The following is a 17038-nucleotide window of genomic DNA, read 5'->3' as shown; positions in this document are numbered from 1 at the left end:
GGCTGCTGTAAATGCCTTTGCTTGATTGTTTTTGTCCTCTGCATGTCACTCTTCATCAGTTCATTCACAGACAGACCTGTGCGCATTTCTCTGCCATGTCTCGTCCTCTATTAACCCAGTCTCTGAGCCACTTTAGCTTGGACTTTACTTTTTCTATCTTAAAGGGAGACTTACAATAAACTGTAAGTAATGGCATAATATTAAAAAAAAGTGCAAATAGATTGATAAATGTAACTTGATTACTTTCCAGTCACTCAGATAGATATGAAAAAATCTTTGAAAAAATCTTTGAGCTTTGAAAAATAATTTTTGAATCATTATATATATGTATATACTACCAGTCAAAAGTTTTTGAACAGTAAGATTTTTTATGTTTTTTTAAAAGAAGTCTCTTCTGCTCACCAAGCCTGTATTTATTCGATCCAAAGTACAGCAAAAACAGTACAATTTTTAAATATTTTTACAATTTAAAATAACTGTTTTCTTTTTGAATATATTTTATAATGTAATTTATTCCTATTTTAAAGCTGAATTTTAACATAATTTCACATGATCCTTCGGAAATTATTCAAATTTTCTGATTTGCTGCTCAGAAAACATTTATTATTATTATTATTATTATTATTATTATTATGTTGAAAACAGCTGAGTAGAATTTTTTCAGATTTCTTTGATTAATAGAAAGTTTAGAAGAACAGCATTTAGAAATCTTTTGTAACATTATAAACTATCTTTATCTTTATCATCTTTATCATCCCTTTTGATCAATTTAAAGCATCCTTGCTAAATAAAAGTATTAATTTTTCACCCCCACGCTGAAAATGTAGCTTTGATGACAGGAATAAATTGAATTTTAAAATATATTCAAAGAGAAAACAGTTCTTTTAAATAGTAAAAATATTTCAAAATGTTAGTGTTTGAAGGAAAGCCAAAGCCTCAAATATTTTTATCTATTATTTTGGGCTCCTCAGTATGTTATGTATGATAGCACATTTTCGAGTGCTTTTAAAGAACTGTGAAGATGTTTTCTTTTTTTTTTTCTTTTTTGGACATTGAGTTTGGGTTGTCTAAAAGCAGTACTTGACTAATATTGTGAATATTTCACCATCTGTTGTTCCAGACAAATAGATAAATGGTGCTTTAAAAAAAGAGCCTTTAAAAGATTTGGAAAATGTTCAAATAGAGATCACTTCACCACACTTTTGCAACACGGTGGAAGTGAAACATCCTCTCTGTTAACCCAGCCTTACTGTATATCCAAGACCACACAACAGGCCCTCAAGACAAACAAAATCTTCAGAGTAATAGACTTTGAGTGAAAGAAATAGCCAGGAATTTTCTAGAAGCTCTCTCACTCTTCACTAGACATTCATGAACATCTGAAATACACAATGATGACACAACATGAAAAAACACATCTATCATAGCTATTTTTAGTGTACTTTCGCTAGTGGCTCCCATGGTTACTATATCAAACTGACATTTACAGTAGATGCTTTTGAAAAGTCATGCATGCAATTTAAAACAATGGAAGCAGAAAAGGGTTTGATGCTAAGTGGAAGAGTTCAGATTCTTTTTCTTTGCATGAAAAAATCTGACATTTCAGGTAAATGTTGTGTTATAGGAAATAACAGCACTGCCAAAAACTGCCAACGGTGCACTTAGCTTTTTACCACATTTAGCCAAAAATAAACATTTTCTAAAATGTTTTATGAATATGTGTACATATTCATAGGCTATCCAAGATGTAAGTGGGTTTATATCTTCACTGGATCAGATTTAGATAAATGTAGCATTACATCACTTGCTCACCAATGGATCCACTGCAGTGAATGGGTGCCGTCAGAATGAGAGTGAAAACAGCTAATAAAAAAAACAACACAATTATCAACAGTTGACAAACATGTTTTTAATGTACATATGTGACCATGGACCACAAAACCAGTTGAGCTTTGAGATTTATACATCATATGAAAGCTGAATAAACAAGCTTTCCACATGGTTTGTTAGGACAATATTTGGCTGAGATACAACTATTTGAAAATCTGGAATCTGCGGGTGCAAAAACATCCAAATATTGAGAAAATCGCCTTTAAAGTTCCCCAAATGAAGTATATAGCAATGCATATTACTAATCAAAAATGAAGTTTTGATATATTCACAGTAGAAAACGTACAAAATATCTTGGAACATGATCTTTACTTAATATCCTAACGATTTTTGGCATAAAAGAAACATTAATATATTTGACCCATTTTTGGCTATTGCCACAAATATGCCCGTGCAACATAAGACTGGTTTTGTGGTCCAGGGTTACATATGAGATCCATATGACCTGAACCTCTTCTAGCCTTATTTGCACTTACAATGGACCTCATAAGGTCTCTCACAAGACTTTTCTTTTTCATTTTGAAGTGGAAAATTGTACATGTTGTTCAAAGGATTACATGAAAAGGTCAGACTGCATTTTCCATATGACCTAGAATTATGATTAAAATTATTCTAGCCTTGAAACCTCCTGTGCCCTCAGTGTTATTACATAAATAATGGCTATGTTATTTACATGACCCGAGGACCTCCATGGTGCCCTGGGAGTCATAAACCAATGGGTGTTTGACTGCTAAGCCGCTTAAAGGGAAGTTGGAATCATTCACTTTATACAGCTGATGGTGTTTGAGCCAGAACTGCTGCCACAGAGAATCAAATCTGTATGGCTGAGCTGCCACTGCATATACTGTAGAGGATATAGTGCTTCAGGAATTTTATTTCAGCATATGTATAACCTACATAGTCTTGACTCTGTCAAACCACTGGTTGAATTTACATTACTTGTGTAAATAAGAGTGAAAACATGTCATATATCATAAAACCACAGGGCAAAATGTCAGATAGTTGCATACAATGCCAATTAAATCTGTCTTTAGGTTTGGAAAGTGTTTATGTATTTGTTACTTAGAAAACACATAAAATGTCTTATCTTAAAGTCCATTACTATACACAGCATTGTCATTGATGATGGCAAACAATATGTAATATCTGACCACTGAATGCTGAAATTGACGTGATTTATTTTCACTTGATTCACTAAAAATAACTAAAATAACTGGTTCATAAGAGTCATTTGTCCATTACTTAGACACCATAGGTAAAAATGAGTCTTATGAACTGATTCTTTTAGTGAATCAAGAACATACAACACAAACTACAAAGTTCTGGGTCTTAAGATTCATTTGTATATTAATTGGATTCCACATGAAAAATGAGTCTCATGAACTCATTCCTTTAAAAAAATAAAAACATACAGTGCAAACTAAAAATATTCAGTTCATTAGAGTCATTTGTTCATTAATTGGTCTCTACAGGAAAAAAATGAGTCTCATGAACTGATTCTTTTAATAAATAAAAAACATACAGTGCAAACTAAAAAGATATGGCTCCTAAGAGTAACTTGTTCATTAATTGGAATCCACAGGAAAAAATGAGTCTCATGAACTGATTCTTTTAGTGAATTAAAACAAGATATAGCGCAAACTAAAAAGATTCGGTTCATAAGAGTCATTTGTTCATTAATTGGACTTTATAGGAAAAAAATAAGTCTAATGAACTGATTCTTTTAGTGAATCAAAAACATACATCGCAAACCAAAAAAATTGGGTTCACATAAGTCACTTGTTCATTAATCAGACCACATTTGTATAGGGTATGTATGTTTTTGCGTAAGCAACTGTGAGATTCAAAAAAGAAACACTATCATGGAACCAAATGTTGGTGGTCTTAGGATTTTATAAATCAATATAGATATTTCAGAGAGATCTAATCAGTGTGGCAGATAACAAAAATTATGTGAGATAAAACTACGCCGCAAGTTCAGTTTGACCTACGTTTGCCATTATGGTTTTTATTTGCCTGATAATGTTTAGCTATAAATCACATCTGGTTAGCACTTATAAGTCACTTTGAATAAAAGTGTCTGCTAAATGAATAAATGTACATGTTCATCTCTTGATATGTCCAGTATCATATCTGTTCTTAGACTAACTGTGTACAGCCATTCTAAGCTCAATAGCTTTGTTGTACTTTGTGGGTTCACTACGACCCCAGCGATAGTGGAAACTGCACAGAGATTAAATTTAGTTATTTATGGAAAGCACGTTCTTGCATAAGTGTCTCCTGGGGGCAGGGGTCATGGCAATGAGAATCCTTCATCAAACCTTCAAGAGCTGTAATCTTCTTCTCTTTAAATATGGCTCTTTAACCACAACAGATGCAATGGCGGCATCAAGGTCAATTTCCTCAGCAGCAGAAGTGGCAATAATATAACTGATCTTTTTATTTTTGTTCATGCATTTTTCTCAAATTCACCATTTCTGCTCATCAGCTCAACTCAAGTGGGTGCTGATTGGTTCAGACAAGAACTGCTCAGACAAATGCAATTTGAGCCACCCTCTCGTCACGCTGTAGTATGCCCCTGATGTGAACTTAATTCCTCTAAAAGCTGAATGTCTCGCTTCATTCTCATTTGCCTCTCAATCATTTTGTAGAGTACCACCTATTGGCTTATTGAGCAGAATTCTAGAAAAACAAGCTTGAGGCGAGTTCATGCATCTGCAGTACATAATGATTTTGGTAAAGAAGTTACACTTGTAATTTATATATTTTGTGATATAACTGGGATCCGTGGTTACATGAAGAAACTTAAACATCCAAGGAATCTTTCCAATGCACAAAAGGTTCTATAATGGAAGAAGGTTCTTTAGACTGTTAATAAGTTCTTTACACTAAGAAAAAAAGTGGTTCTTCAAGAACTGTTTCATGAAAGGGGAATCCAAAATGGTTCTTTAATTGTTAAAGTTAAAAAATAAGTTATTATTTACTCACCCTCACATTGTTACAATCCTGTAAGATGTGTTTTCTTCTGTGGAACACAAAAAGAGATATTGGAAAACTATGTTAAACAAAATGTAAGTTGTTAGTCAAAGAAAATCCTTTCCTTGTACTGTCAAATTTCATTAGTATGGTTTTGCACATATTTAAATCTGATGCATCACATTCAGTGACAAGACACATGATTCAATGTAATTTGGCATCACTGAAGTAAAACCTGGTGTGACATGTTTGAATGTGCCATATTGACTATACATACAAGCAGAATGAGGTTTGAGAGCTGTGGTGAAGGAAAATATCAACACTGAATACATTTAAATTTAAATGAAGAATTGTAATATAGTGCAGAAGATATGGTATTAAACATATTTTGGCTAAACATTTTTGAGCTTCATCGAAAACTGTAAAACAGGTATAGAGGAAACCGTATTAAAGGGACAGTTCATCCAAAATTTAAAATTATGTAATTTCAAAAAAAAAAAAAAAAAAAAAAAAAAAAACCCTCCCATATATCGCAAACATTGGTTTTTCAGGCAATTCTAAAAAGGAATATTTCGCACAACTGCAATGGAAACAGTTTTTTCACATTTACAGCTCCCTTTGCATTTGTTAAAAGTCACATGATCATTTCTTAAAGGAACACTCCCCCTTTTTTGAAAATGGGCTCATTTTCCAACTCCCCTAGAGTTAAATAGTTGAGTTTTACCGTTTTCAAATCCATTCAGCCGATCTACGGGTCTGGCGGTAGCACTTTTAGCATAGCTTAGCATAGATCATTGAGTCTGATTAGATCGTTAGCATCTTGCTCAAAAATGACCAAAGATGTTTGATATTTTTTCGATATATTTCTTCTGTAGTTACATCTTGTGCAAAGACGGACGAAAAATGAAAAGTTGCGATTTTCTAGGCCGATTTGGCTAGGAACTATACTCTCATTTCGGCGTAACAATCAAGGAACTTTGCTGCCGTACCATGGGTGCAGCAGGCGCAGTGATATTACGCAGCCGTCAACTCAGCCAACTGCAACTCTGCATCTACACAAACTTAGTGCCGGTCACTTTCAGGTGCTCTGCCCATGGTACGGCAGCAAAGTTCCTTGATTATTACACCAGAATGAGAGTATAGTTCCTAGTCATATCAGCCTAGAAAATCACAACTTTTCATTTTCTGTCAGTCTTAATACATGATGTAACTATTTCACTCAGACTGAAAAGTCCAAAATTAATAAATGGCCTTGAGAATACCAATGCAAAACTAGAATTTGCAAAGTTGACCATTGGACAGAAATGTTCATTGGGTCAGAAAAAAAACTAGTGGAGAAGAAAAGACACATGCTAACTGCAAAAGAATTAAGAATTTACCTGATGAATTAGGTGTGAAACCATCTGGAACCCTTTAGTCTCTCAGAGTCTTTCCTTGAGTAAAAAATCCTAAAAAGTTACCCTCACTTTATAAGAATTAAAGGGTTACTCCACCCCAAAATGAAAAATTTGTCATTAATCACTTACCCCCGTGTCGTTCCAAACCCGTAAAAGCTTCGTTCATCTTCGGAACACAATTTAAGATATTTTGGATGAAAACCCAGAGGTTTGTGACCGTCCCATTGACTGCCAGGTAAATACCACTGTCAAGACCCAGAAAAGTATGAAAGACATCGTCAGAATAGTCTATCTGCCAACAGTGGTTCAATCTGAATTTTATGAAGCGACGAGAATACTTTTTATATGCAGAGAAAAAAATTAAAAACGCAGTTTGCGTCAGTTTGTGTCCAGCGAATACTCTCTAAAATGGCGCTACACTAACACGGAAGAGACGGATTGTTGAATAAAATCGTTTTTTTTTCTTTGCGTACAAAAAATTATTCTCGTCGCTTCATAAAATTCAGATTGAACCACTGATGGCAGATGGACTATTTTGACGATGTCTTTCATACTTTTCTGGGAATTGACAGTGGTATTTACCTGGCAGTCAATGGGACGGTCACAAACCTCCGGGTTTTTTTTATTCCAAATATCTTAAATTGTGTTCCTAAAGACGAACAAAGCTTTTATGGGTTTGAAACGACATGGGTAAAAGTGATTAATGACAAATTTTTCATTTTGGGGTGGAATAACCCTTAACATGCTGAAGTGTTGTAAAATACATGAAGACTGTTTTTATAGGCTTTACAGACAGATAAGTTAAGAGTGACTTTTGAAGGACAAGCATCACATCCTCTTTTACCACTCTTTAAAGAAATTATCTTCCAGAATCTGGCTGTAAGTTTTGGGAGTTCATTTTTAGTCCATCTCCTATCCTAAAACTTGTGTTTTGCGGAGATGGACTAAAAATGAACTCCCAAAATGTACCTAATGATTAAGACCGATGTGGTTTGGAATTGGTAAAATGTACTTGGGAAAAAATTTGAGCAGAATATCAATGTGCCTGTACTCGTGAATGCACATACTGACACAGAAGAAAAGACACTGCTGAATAAAATCCTTAATTTAGCTTGCCTTGTGCACAAAAAGTATTCTCATAGCTTCATAACATTAAGGTTGAGCCACTGATGTTACATAGACTACTTTATGTCCTTGCTACCTTTCTGGGCCTTGAATGTGTCAGTTTCATAGCTGTCTATGCAGGGTCAGAAAGCTCTCGAATTTCACCAAAAATATCTTAATTTGTGTTCTGAAAATAAACGAAGGTCTTACGGTTTTAGACCACATGAGGGTGAATAATTATGACAGAAGTTTCGTTTTTGGGTGAACTAACCCTTTAAAGAATGACATGAGGGTGAGCAAATGATAGAGCAGAAATCACAACTTTAGCTTTAATATAATTAATAATCTCATGATAATGTCTTAAAACTGTTTGATTGCAGGTATCTTGGCATCACCCGCCCTTTGACCTACCCTGCGCGACAAAACGGTCAGCTGATGGCGAAGATGATCTTCGGTGTGTGGCTTGTGTCTGCCTCAATCACACTGCCGCCATTTTGTGGCTGGGCGAAGAACGTTAACACGGCTGGCGTTTGCCTAATCAGCCAGGACTTCAGCTACACCATCTACTCCACCGCCGTGGCCTTCTACATCCCCATGATCGTCATGCTCTTCATGTACTACAAGATCTTCAAGGCCGCCAGAAAAAGCGGCGCCAAACATCGTTTTACCGACTTCTCCCGTCGGGAACGTCTGGAGACGGTTGCCAGCGAGGCCCTGAGGATGCAAGGCCTAAAGCCCCAACACACGCCTGGCGTAGCTGAGGAGTGCGCTGCTCTTTCTCGCTTGCTCAACCGTGAGCGGCATAATATCTCCATCTTCAAGCGAGAGCAGAAGGCAGCTACGACATTGGGCGTGATAGTTGGAGTTTTTGGTATTTGTTGGCTGCCGTTTTTCATTCTGTCTACAGCAAGACCGTTTATATGTGGGGTTAAGTGTAGTTGCATACCAATATGGTTGGAGAGGACGCTGTTGTGGTTTGGATATGCCAACTCGCTAATGAACCCCTTTATTTATGCTTTCTTCAACCGGGATCTGCGCTCCACATACAGAGACTTGCTCCGTTGCAGGTACCGGAACATAAACCGCCGACTGTCAGCTGTAGGCGTGCATGAAGCGCTGAAGGTATAAACTTAGAGTGTTAAAGGATGTGGTTTGGCCTAAATGTGGTTTACACGCAACTCAGACAGGACTTTATTGTTAATCAAGTATGACTTTGAAGCCGAACAATGTGCATTGCTACATCTGCTTATTGGATTTTTGTAAGGACAGTGTGAACAAAAGACAGAACCTCGGCCTCATACTTATTCAGAACACCCACGTTTCAGTTCCATTAACGTATGTGGTCATTAATTGTTTCATTATTTGTATAGGTATTCTGGATTTGATTTTAGTGAGTGTTAGACCTACTAAAATACTTGGCTACAAATTCTTTGATTTTTAAGATATGAGAGAGAAAGTTTGAGGTTGTTAATGGATTAGCTCACTTCAGAATTAAAATTTCCCAATAATTTATTCACCCCTATGTCATTCAAGATGTTAATTACACAAATAGTAGACTTCAATTGGGATCAGTGGGTTGAAGGTCCAAATTGCAGTTCAGTGCAGCTTCAAAGGGCTCTACGCGATCCCAGCCGAGGAGTAAGGGGAGGAGTAACTATCTTTCGACTGAAGATAGAAAGACATGAACATCTTGGATGACATGGGGGCGAGTAAATTATCAGGAAATTTTAATTCAGGAGTGAACTAATCCTTTAAATTAATTGAAAAAAAAAACCCCCAAAATAAATCATTAAAACCTCTATAAAGCAAAATATTTACAATAAGAAATGTTATTATTGTTCATCACCTGACACTGAAAACTGGAATAATGGAGAGTAAAAATTCAGCTTTTCCTTCACAAAAAAAGAGACGAAAATGAAAAACCATTAAAATAGAAAGAAAATTAAGTTGTAATAATTTTTCCCAGATTTCTTTTTTTTTTACTGAATTTTTAAAAGCAGGCTTGGTGAGCATAAGAGACTTTTTTCAAAAACATTAAAAAAAAATCTTACAGACCCCAAATGTTTGAATGGTAGTGTATATGAAGAGTTCAGATGCAAAAGCCCCTAAATCCATCTGACGTATTTCTTTAAAATTAGCTTTTCTCCCTGGCTACTTTGTATAGGTTTCTATGTACGTACTGGTACTTCTGATTTGGATGAGGCTGGAATTTAGCGAGTTTGAAGTAAAAGTATTTGATGGACATGTACTATGTGTCAGGAGCATTCACTCAGTATCATTATCTCATTTTTGACCGAGATGCATTTGGTTTTGCATCTGAACTCTTCATATACAGTGTGTATATATATAGGACTGTCAATTGATTCAAAGTTTTACCTAATTATTTATCTAATGTATTACATGTTTTGATTAATTATTTTAGTTAATTGCAAAATAAATTTGACTGTGAAATACCCACAAAGATTATTTAAAGCTATTTTTGTGTTAAATGAGAAACTGTCAAGTAGTCATTACAAACTGTAGCTTTAGAAATAAATATTTTATTTGATTCAACATTTTATTACACATAAACATTTAGGCCGCAATGGCCTAACATAAACTATGGAACATAAAAGAAGATAATTTGAGAAACATCTCAGTATTTTTTGTTCATACAATGAAAGTCACTGGGAACCAAACCATTCATTTGATTCGTTCAAACGGCTGATTTATTCAGGAATGAACGAGAACTCCACTTCCAGAACAACAATTTACAGATAATGTACTCACCCCCTTGTCATCCAAGATGTTCATATAATTCTTCATATAATGTTGAAAAACTCTTGACAGTATTTTCTCCCTCAACTTCAAAAATCATTTCAAAATCATCCTACATCACTACAGAAGTTCCGACCCAGTCTTTGCAAAGTGAACATGCAAAGAAGATCAAACACCCTTAACAAAAAAGGTTAAACAGCGATATAGAACGATTTTGAAGTTGAGGGAGAAAATACAGTCAGAGTTTTTCGACATACCCTAGCTGTTTTGAGCTAGAATACACAGAGTTCAGGGAGAGTAAGACAACGCAAGCATTTGAGATTAAAAAGTATATAAATTGTATTATTTTCATGAAAATAACCAATCGTTTTGTTAGATAAAACCCTTCTTCCTCGGCTGGGATCGTTTGAAGCCGCATTTAAACTGCATTTTGGAAGTTCAAACTCAGGGCACCATTATCAGTCCATTATATTACAAATGAAGAAAGAAAGACATGAACATCTTGGATGACAAGAGGGTAAGTACATTATTTGTAAACTGTTCTGGAAATTGACTTCTCCTTTAAGCTTGCGATAGATCGGGACAAAATCAAAATGTTTCTACATTTTGATTTATGAGGTTTGTTTGAGTTGTAATTGAATTTTATACATTTAATAAAATGATACCTTTGTATAAACATCAGTGACTACAGGCTATTTTCAGAACTAATGAAAATATATGGTTCATGTTTTGACTTCATCTCTTAAGAATCAATTATATATTTTTATTTTAAAATACAGAGTACATTCTGATAAACACGGGGACACTTTAAATAGCACTAAAATAGTGATATCCTAAAATATCTTTCTATATGTTACCAACAGTACGTGTTTGCTATTCCCGTCTATAAATTCATAGTAATTAGCTCATTTTTGCTGTCATAAAGTGATGGGGTGTGATTATAGGGATGCTCTTGGCTGTTATCTTCTCAAAGCTGCTAATTTTCTCATCGTAACAATAGATTCTGTAATGTGGAACAAAAGTGTAAATCTTCACACTTGCCTCTTTCGTTTTTAGCCAGTCATTGGTTCATTTATCGGCATTAAGCAGAGATCATGTTGATTTCCCTCCACCTGTGAGTGTTCTGAGAAAGTATGCAGCCACCTTAAAGCAGATGTTCTGTACATATCTGGCAACCGAGTCTCCAGAGGAGGAAAAATAAGGGCTTGTAGGCAGTTGTCACTATGAGGCTTGACTGATATTGGAAATCCATCAGAACGTGTGTGTGTGTGAGCGTGAATCCCTGCCTTGAGACAACAAGAGACAGGACACTCACCTTGCTTTTCCGATGACTCAGTCCATCTATTTTAAGAACTTTAAGAACATGGAATAGCCGACTGTCTTTGATGGAACATCTGACTCCGCGAGCCATTGTGCATATGCCGTGATCTGGCATTGTCAATTTTGTACCCTTTTTTGACCTGTTGTGGCAATTGAAAAAGACTTTCAATGCCTTTAAGTGTCTCTTCAACCATGATTGACGAAACTCACGGTAAGCGGCATTAAATGGGGACTGATTCTTGTAAAATCTTGTGTTAATGACTCTTAACAGATAAATTATTGACTGAGCAACTCAACGTGGTTGTTTACACACAGGAGGAGAAGTGTTCTTGATGTACAGTTCTATATGTATGTTGCCAAATCTTTGTGAGAAGCTTACAAAGTGTTTCTTGTCACAGATTTTAACCCTGCACCAGAAACGTCGAAATTGCCTGTGCATTTTTGTGTATTACCTTTTCCCACAAGGACTACACTGTAAAAAACTATTTGTTGAGTCAACTTAAAATAATTTGTAACCTGGCTGCCTTAAAATTTTAAGCTCAAAAAAAGTATATTCAGCTTGAAATGTTAAATTATACTAAGTGACAACTTAGATATTTGAGTTGAATCAACTTAAAATTTTAAGGCAGCTGGGTTACTTACCCATCTGATAAGTTTATTAGACACAATTATCTAAGTTGTTACTTAGTACAACTTAACATTTCAAGTTAACTAAACTTATTTTAGTTGACTGAACTTAAAATTTTAAGGCAGCAGGGTAACAAATTATTTTAAGCTGACTCAACAAATTGTGTTTTTTATTTTTTACAGTGTACACTAAGTGTTTTGCCAAGATTGTTGATGTAAAACAAAGCTAAAAGGAAAATGAAGAGAGTTAAGAAATGAAATAAATTAGAAAAAAAGAAAACAAGGGACTTATTTGACAGTTTTGACTTCTTGGGGGCGATTCTCATTCCAATCAGACAGATGCTCATCAAAGTGTCCACAAAATTAAAAAAATCTCTTGCAGATTTGTGGTAGGACAACAATGACTGGATGTCTAACAACCTTTGTATACCTTAAAATGATAGTTCACCCAAAAAAAAAAAATAAATAATAATAATAATTTTTTGGTGAACTATCCCCAACTCAAAAATGTACTTGTTCATAGTTACCAGAAACCGAAGGTTGTCAGTTACTGATGCAATTTTTACAATACAAATTGATTATATATTGGAAACATTTTAAAGGAACAGCTCGCCCAAAAATAAAAAAAAAAATCGCTGAAAATTGACTCACCCTCAGTCCATCCAAGTTTGTTTCTTCATTGGAACAAATTTGGAGAAATTTAGCATTACATCACTTGCTCACAGCTGGAAACAAACTCCTCTTGAATGGCCTCAGGGTAAATTTTCAGAAAATGTTCATTTTTGGGTGAACTAATCCTTTAAGGCTGCTTTCACACTACAGCTTTTGATGCAGACCCAAATTTTATTTGACTTCAGAGTTTGGGTTGTTTGGTTGGACTGCAAATATCAGAAACTAATAATTGGCTTACTTTCAGTTCATTAGTTGGAATTTGAATTGGCCACAACACATAGGAAGTTTAATGACGAGAAGATACATTTACTGAATTGAAATTTAATGCATTCCAGGAAATGAAGTGCTCTTCCATGTTTAGTCACACTTACTACAGAATAATGCATATGTAATTGCTGCATGTTTTTGAATAAATTACAGTCAGAGAGCAGCTCGCATTTGGAGTATATCTGACTAAACATTAGTGGCAGATTCAACTGCCATATGCTTTATTCTGTACATACACAACTAAAGGTACAACTACTTACTGTGAAACTGGCATCAATCTCCTAAGTCATTATCTAGCTACTAGTTACCTCTTGCACCCCCTGTTATTTATACTCACACTAATGGTGTAAACACTGCAATTAGAACTAAAAACTACAAACGTGTGGTCTCATGTTCAGGGCCCAAGAGCCAAGTGTGGAAGAAAAAAAAAAAACAAAGAGCATACACTCTTAAAAATAAAGGTGCTTTAAAAGGTTCTTCACAGCAGTGCTATAGAAGAACCATTTTTGGTTCCACAAAGAACCATTCAGTTAAAGGTTCTCTTTCTTTCTTACCTTTTTATAATCTGAAGAACCCTCTTTTGCCACAAAGAACCTTTTGTGAAACAGAAAGATTCTTTAGATGTTAAAGGTTCTTTATGGAACCATTTAGACAAAAAAGTTTCTTCTATGGCATCGTGAAGAACCTTTATTTTTAAGAGTGTAAGTGTTCACGCAGCAGATCATAAAATACAGCATACAGTGAAAGTGTTATACTGTATTACATACAACGGTGAGGTATTCAAGAGTGTACAATTCAATAGCTCTGAACAGAACAATATAGAGCAGAAGATGGAGGAGGACGAAACATGATTGATGTATAGCAGCCTAAACCGTGTCATTATCAGGTAAAGTGCTGGTACTTAGGGGTGTATTAGCCATGTGCAGTCGCCTGGAAATAAATGGTTTTGAACCCGATGACCAGTGTTTTGATGCTGCGGTAGAGCCACAGCGGATCAAGAGAATAGTTTGTGGGAAGGAACAAAGGATTCTGGGTAAAATCCATTTTTCAGACCGCAGCAACACTATCTTCTGTGTACTGACAGTAGCTGTTAATTCATGTGTGCCATAAATTGGATGGTGAATGGATGGATAATATTTGTGCCTGCCAAAAAGTTGTAGCTCCCATTTATCTCAAGAAATCTGTGAATTTTTTAAATCGTTTGTGCTGGTGTGTTATTGATATCAACCAGTCTGTGATAGAAAAAACTATCATGGTAATACAATGGATTTCAAGTGGGGTCCAAAACTCTAAGCCTTTATGTACAAATACTACTGTTAAAAAGTTTGGAATTCATTTTTTTAAAGAACCATAAAGAAATCAATACTTTTATTATTTTATTTAGCAAGCAAAGATATAGTAGTCAACATTTGAAGTGGATCAGAAAAGTTCATCAAAGTTGTCCTAAGACAAGAACAGGTATGGTTTTGGTTTTAGGACAACTCTGATGAAAAGTTCTGATCCACTTCAAATGTTGACTACTGTATAGTTACATTTCAGATAAATGCCATCCTTATTATTATTTTTATTCATCAAAGAATCCTAAAATTGTAAACAAAAAACACATATCAATATTTTCAAATATATAATATATATATATTAGAATGATTTCTGAAGGATCATGTGTCACTGAAGACTGGAGTAATGGCTGCTCAAAAATTTAGCTTTGCCATCACAGAAATGAATTCAATTTTAAATATATATTAAATAATGAAAAGAGGATATTTCACAATATTACTGTCTTTACTGTACTTTTGATTAAATAAATACAGCTTTGGTGATCAAAAGTATGTGATATAAAATATAGGTACATTTATTCATTAGAAATGATATTATCTGCATGAACAGTAACTTACTTGAAATTGTTTAGATGCGTGGACCCCACTAAAAGTGTCATAGTATTACCTTCAGATATAATGACTTTACCATAAATGGTCTGTCTTTTGTATTCCTTGTTTACATTGTTATCGCACCAGCTTTTTATATTGACACATCATTTGTGATATTTCAGAATAATTTATTATTCCAGTTGTTAAAGTGGTTGTTTCTGTGCAGAGAGTATTTTCATGGATCAAGGTGGAGTCATGTAGACTTTAATGTTTTTCTTTACTCTTAAAAATAAAGGTTCCAATTTTTTTTTCTTTCAGAGAATAGCTCTAAACTGACTTTTTTCAATCATTTAAAGAACCTACTGTTATTATGAAGAACCTTTTGTGCAATGAAACTGTTACATGGAGGTTCTTCATGCCAATAAAGAATCTTTATTTTTAACAGTTTTTAGATCTTCAGAACTGTCTCAAAAGCCTTATGTTTATTGTTTTTAATGCTTGCCAATTCGTTTCCAGAAAGGAATACATAGCTACCAAATCCATTCCACTCTCAAAGTTCTGATTTACGATAGCGTTTTAGTGCCACGTTAAAAAAAAAATAAAAACTCTAAAATTACGAGATTAAAGTTGTAATATTGTGAGAATGAAGTCATAATATTTCGAATAAAAAAAATATTACGAGAAGAAATTCAAAATATTACGAGGATAAATTTGAAATATGAGAATAAAGTTGATATATTTTGACAATAGTGAAAATTATTAGAATAAAGTCAAAATTTTTCAAGAAGAAAGTTGAAATATTACGAGAATAAAGTCATAATTATGAGAATAAAGTCAAAATGTTTTGACAATAAAGGTGAAATATTACGAGAATAAAGTCTAAATATTTCAAGAATAAATGCTAAATATTTAGAAAATAAAGTCAACATTATGAGAATTAATCCGTAGCAATTATAAGATTAAAGTTATAATATTTTGATAGTATATTCTAGTCTATTGTGCATGCAAATGACATGGATTGGGAGCACTGTGACATAATTCAAAGTCTCAGCTTTCAAAATTTTTGTTTTATAACGTAATACAAACAATTGGCTATTACAAATGTCTATTACAATAATGTGTTTTTCACAGTTTTTAATATTAAAAGCACTACATTTTTACGATTACTGGGCGGCTGGTATTCTACAAATAATGAATGGAAGATGTTAAATATTATTTTCAATCATTTACTCTATTATACTGTGAATAAAACAGCTTGTGAATAGTCACTTAGATACCCCAGAAAAGACAACAATATAACTTACATTAAAGAGCTAGAGTCCACTTGAACCTTTAGAACGTTTAATTGTTGTTTTTATTTAAATACATGCGAGGAATGAAAGATTGGATGTGAGACGTTTTTGAGTAGGTGGAAATTAAACAGAAAACTGTTTAATTTAGTTAAATGTCTCATTGTAACAAATGTCTCATTGTAATCGAAAAGACGATTGATTTACATGAATACAGCGATCTGTCCTGCCAGATTCAAGAGCGTGAAAAATACATTATTGCAAAAGACATTGTATATCACTACAAAACTGACAGATTTCAAAAGCTGAGACTCTGCTATATATTAAAAGTAACAAAAGCACAAAGCTTATTGCTATTATTGTGTGGCTGATGCACAACAAATAGGCCTAATGAATGCAATCGAAGATGTCAAATATTATTTCCAAGCATACTGTCCTTGCAAGAATAACACGTGGTATGATTTCTGCTAATAATCCCACATTCAAATCAATTACGGCTTTTTGACTTTATTCTCATAATTTCGATTTTATTCTTAAAATATTACAACTTTAATCTCGTAATTTAAGATTTTTGTATTTTTTAACATGGCACTAAAACACTGTCGTACTGATTTCTTGGTCCATTTGGGCTAAAGAACTTTAGCCCAGATATTTACCATGAAGTAATGTCTGTCCCTCAATACAAGCCAATTTTCCAAACAGGAAAATTTTACAGTGCATTAGCGACAATAGTGTTTAGTAAAGTACCCTAGGGAGATCTCTATCTTTGCTGAACCCTATATGTGTTCGGGTCCATTCAGTATATGAATTAATTTGACATTTACCAAATGAAAAGTATTTTTAACCTGAAATATGTTTTCTCAGTCTCAAG

At 34.2% G+C, this 17038-nt stretch overlaps 1 protein-coding gene across 1 annotated transcript in view; it reads left to right on the top strand.

The window, feature by feature from the left end:
- htr7c (5-hydroxytryptamine (serotonin) receptor 7c) overlaps positions 1-16702 on the top strand; it is a 50929-nt gene extending 34227 nt beyond the window's left edge. The window contains exon 2 of the mRNA XM_051110711.1: positions 7748-16702. Coding sequence (XP_050966668.1) covers positions 7748-8495 — 748 coding nt within the window. The 3' untranslated portion in view covers positions 8496-16702. The remainder of the gene's footprint in view (positions 1-7747) is intronic.
- Positions 16703-17038: the final 336 nt, after the last annotated feature.

The sequence above is a fragment of the Labeo rohita genome, chromosome 5 (assembly GCF_022985175.1).
Source record: "Labeo rohita strain BAU-BD-2019 chromosome 5, IGBB_LRoh.1.0, whole genome shotgun sequence".
Taxonomy (NCBI): Eukaryota; Metazoa; Chordata; class Actinopteri; order Cypriniformes; family Cyprinidae; genus Labeo; species Labeo rohita.
This window is presented reverse-complemented; position numbering and strand designations above follow the sequence as displayed.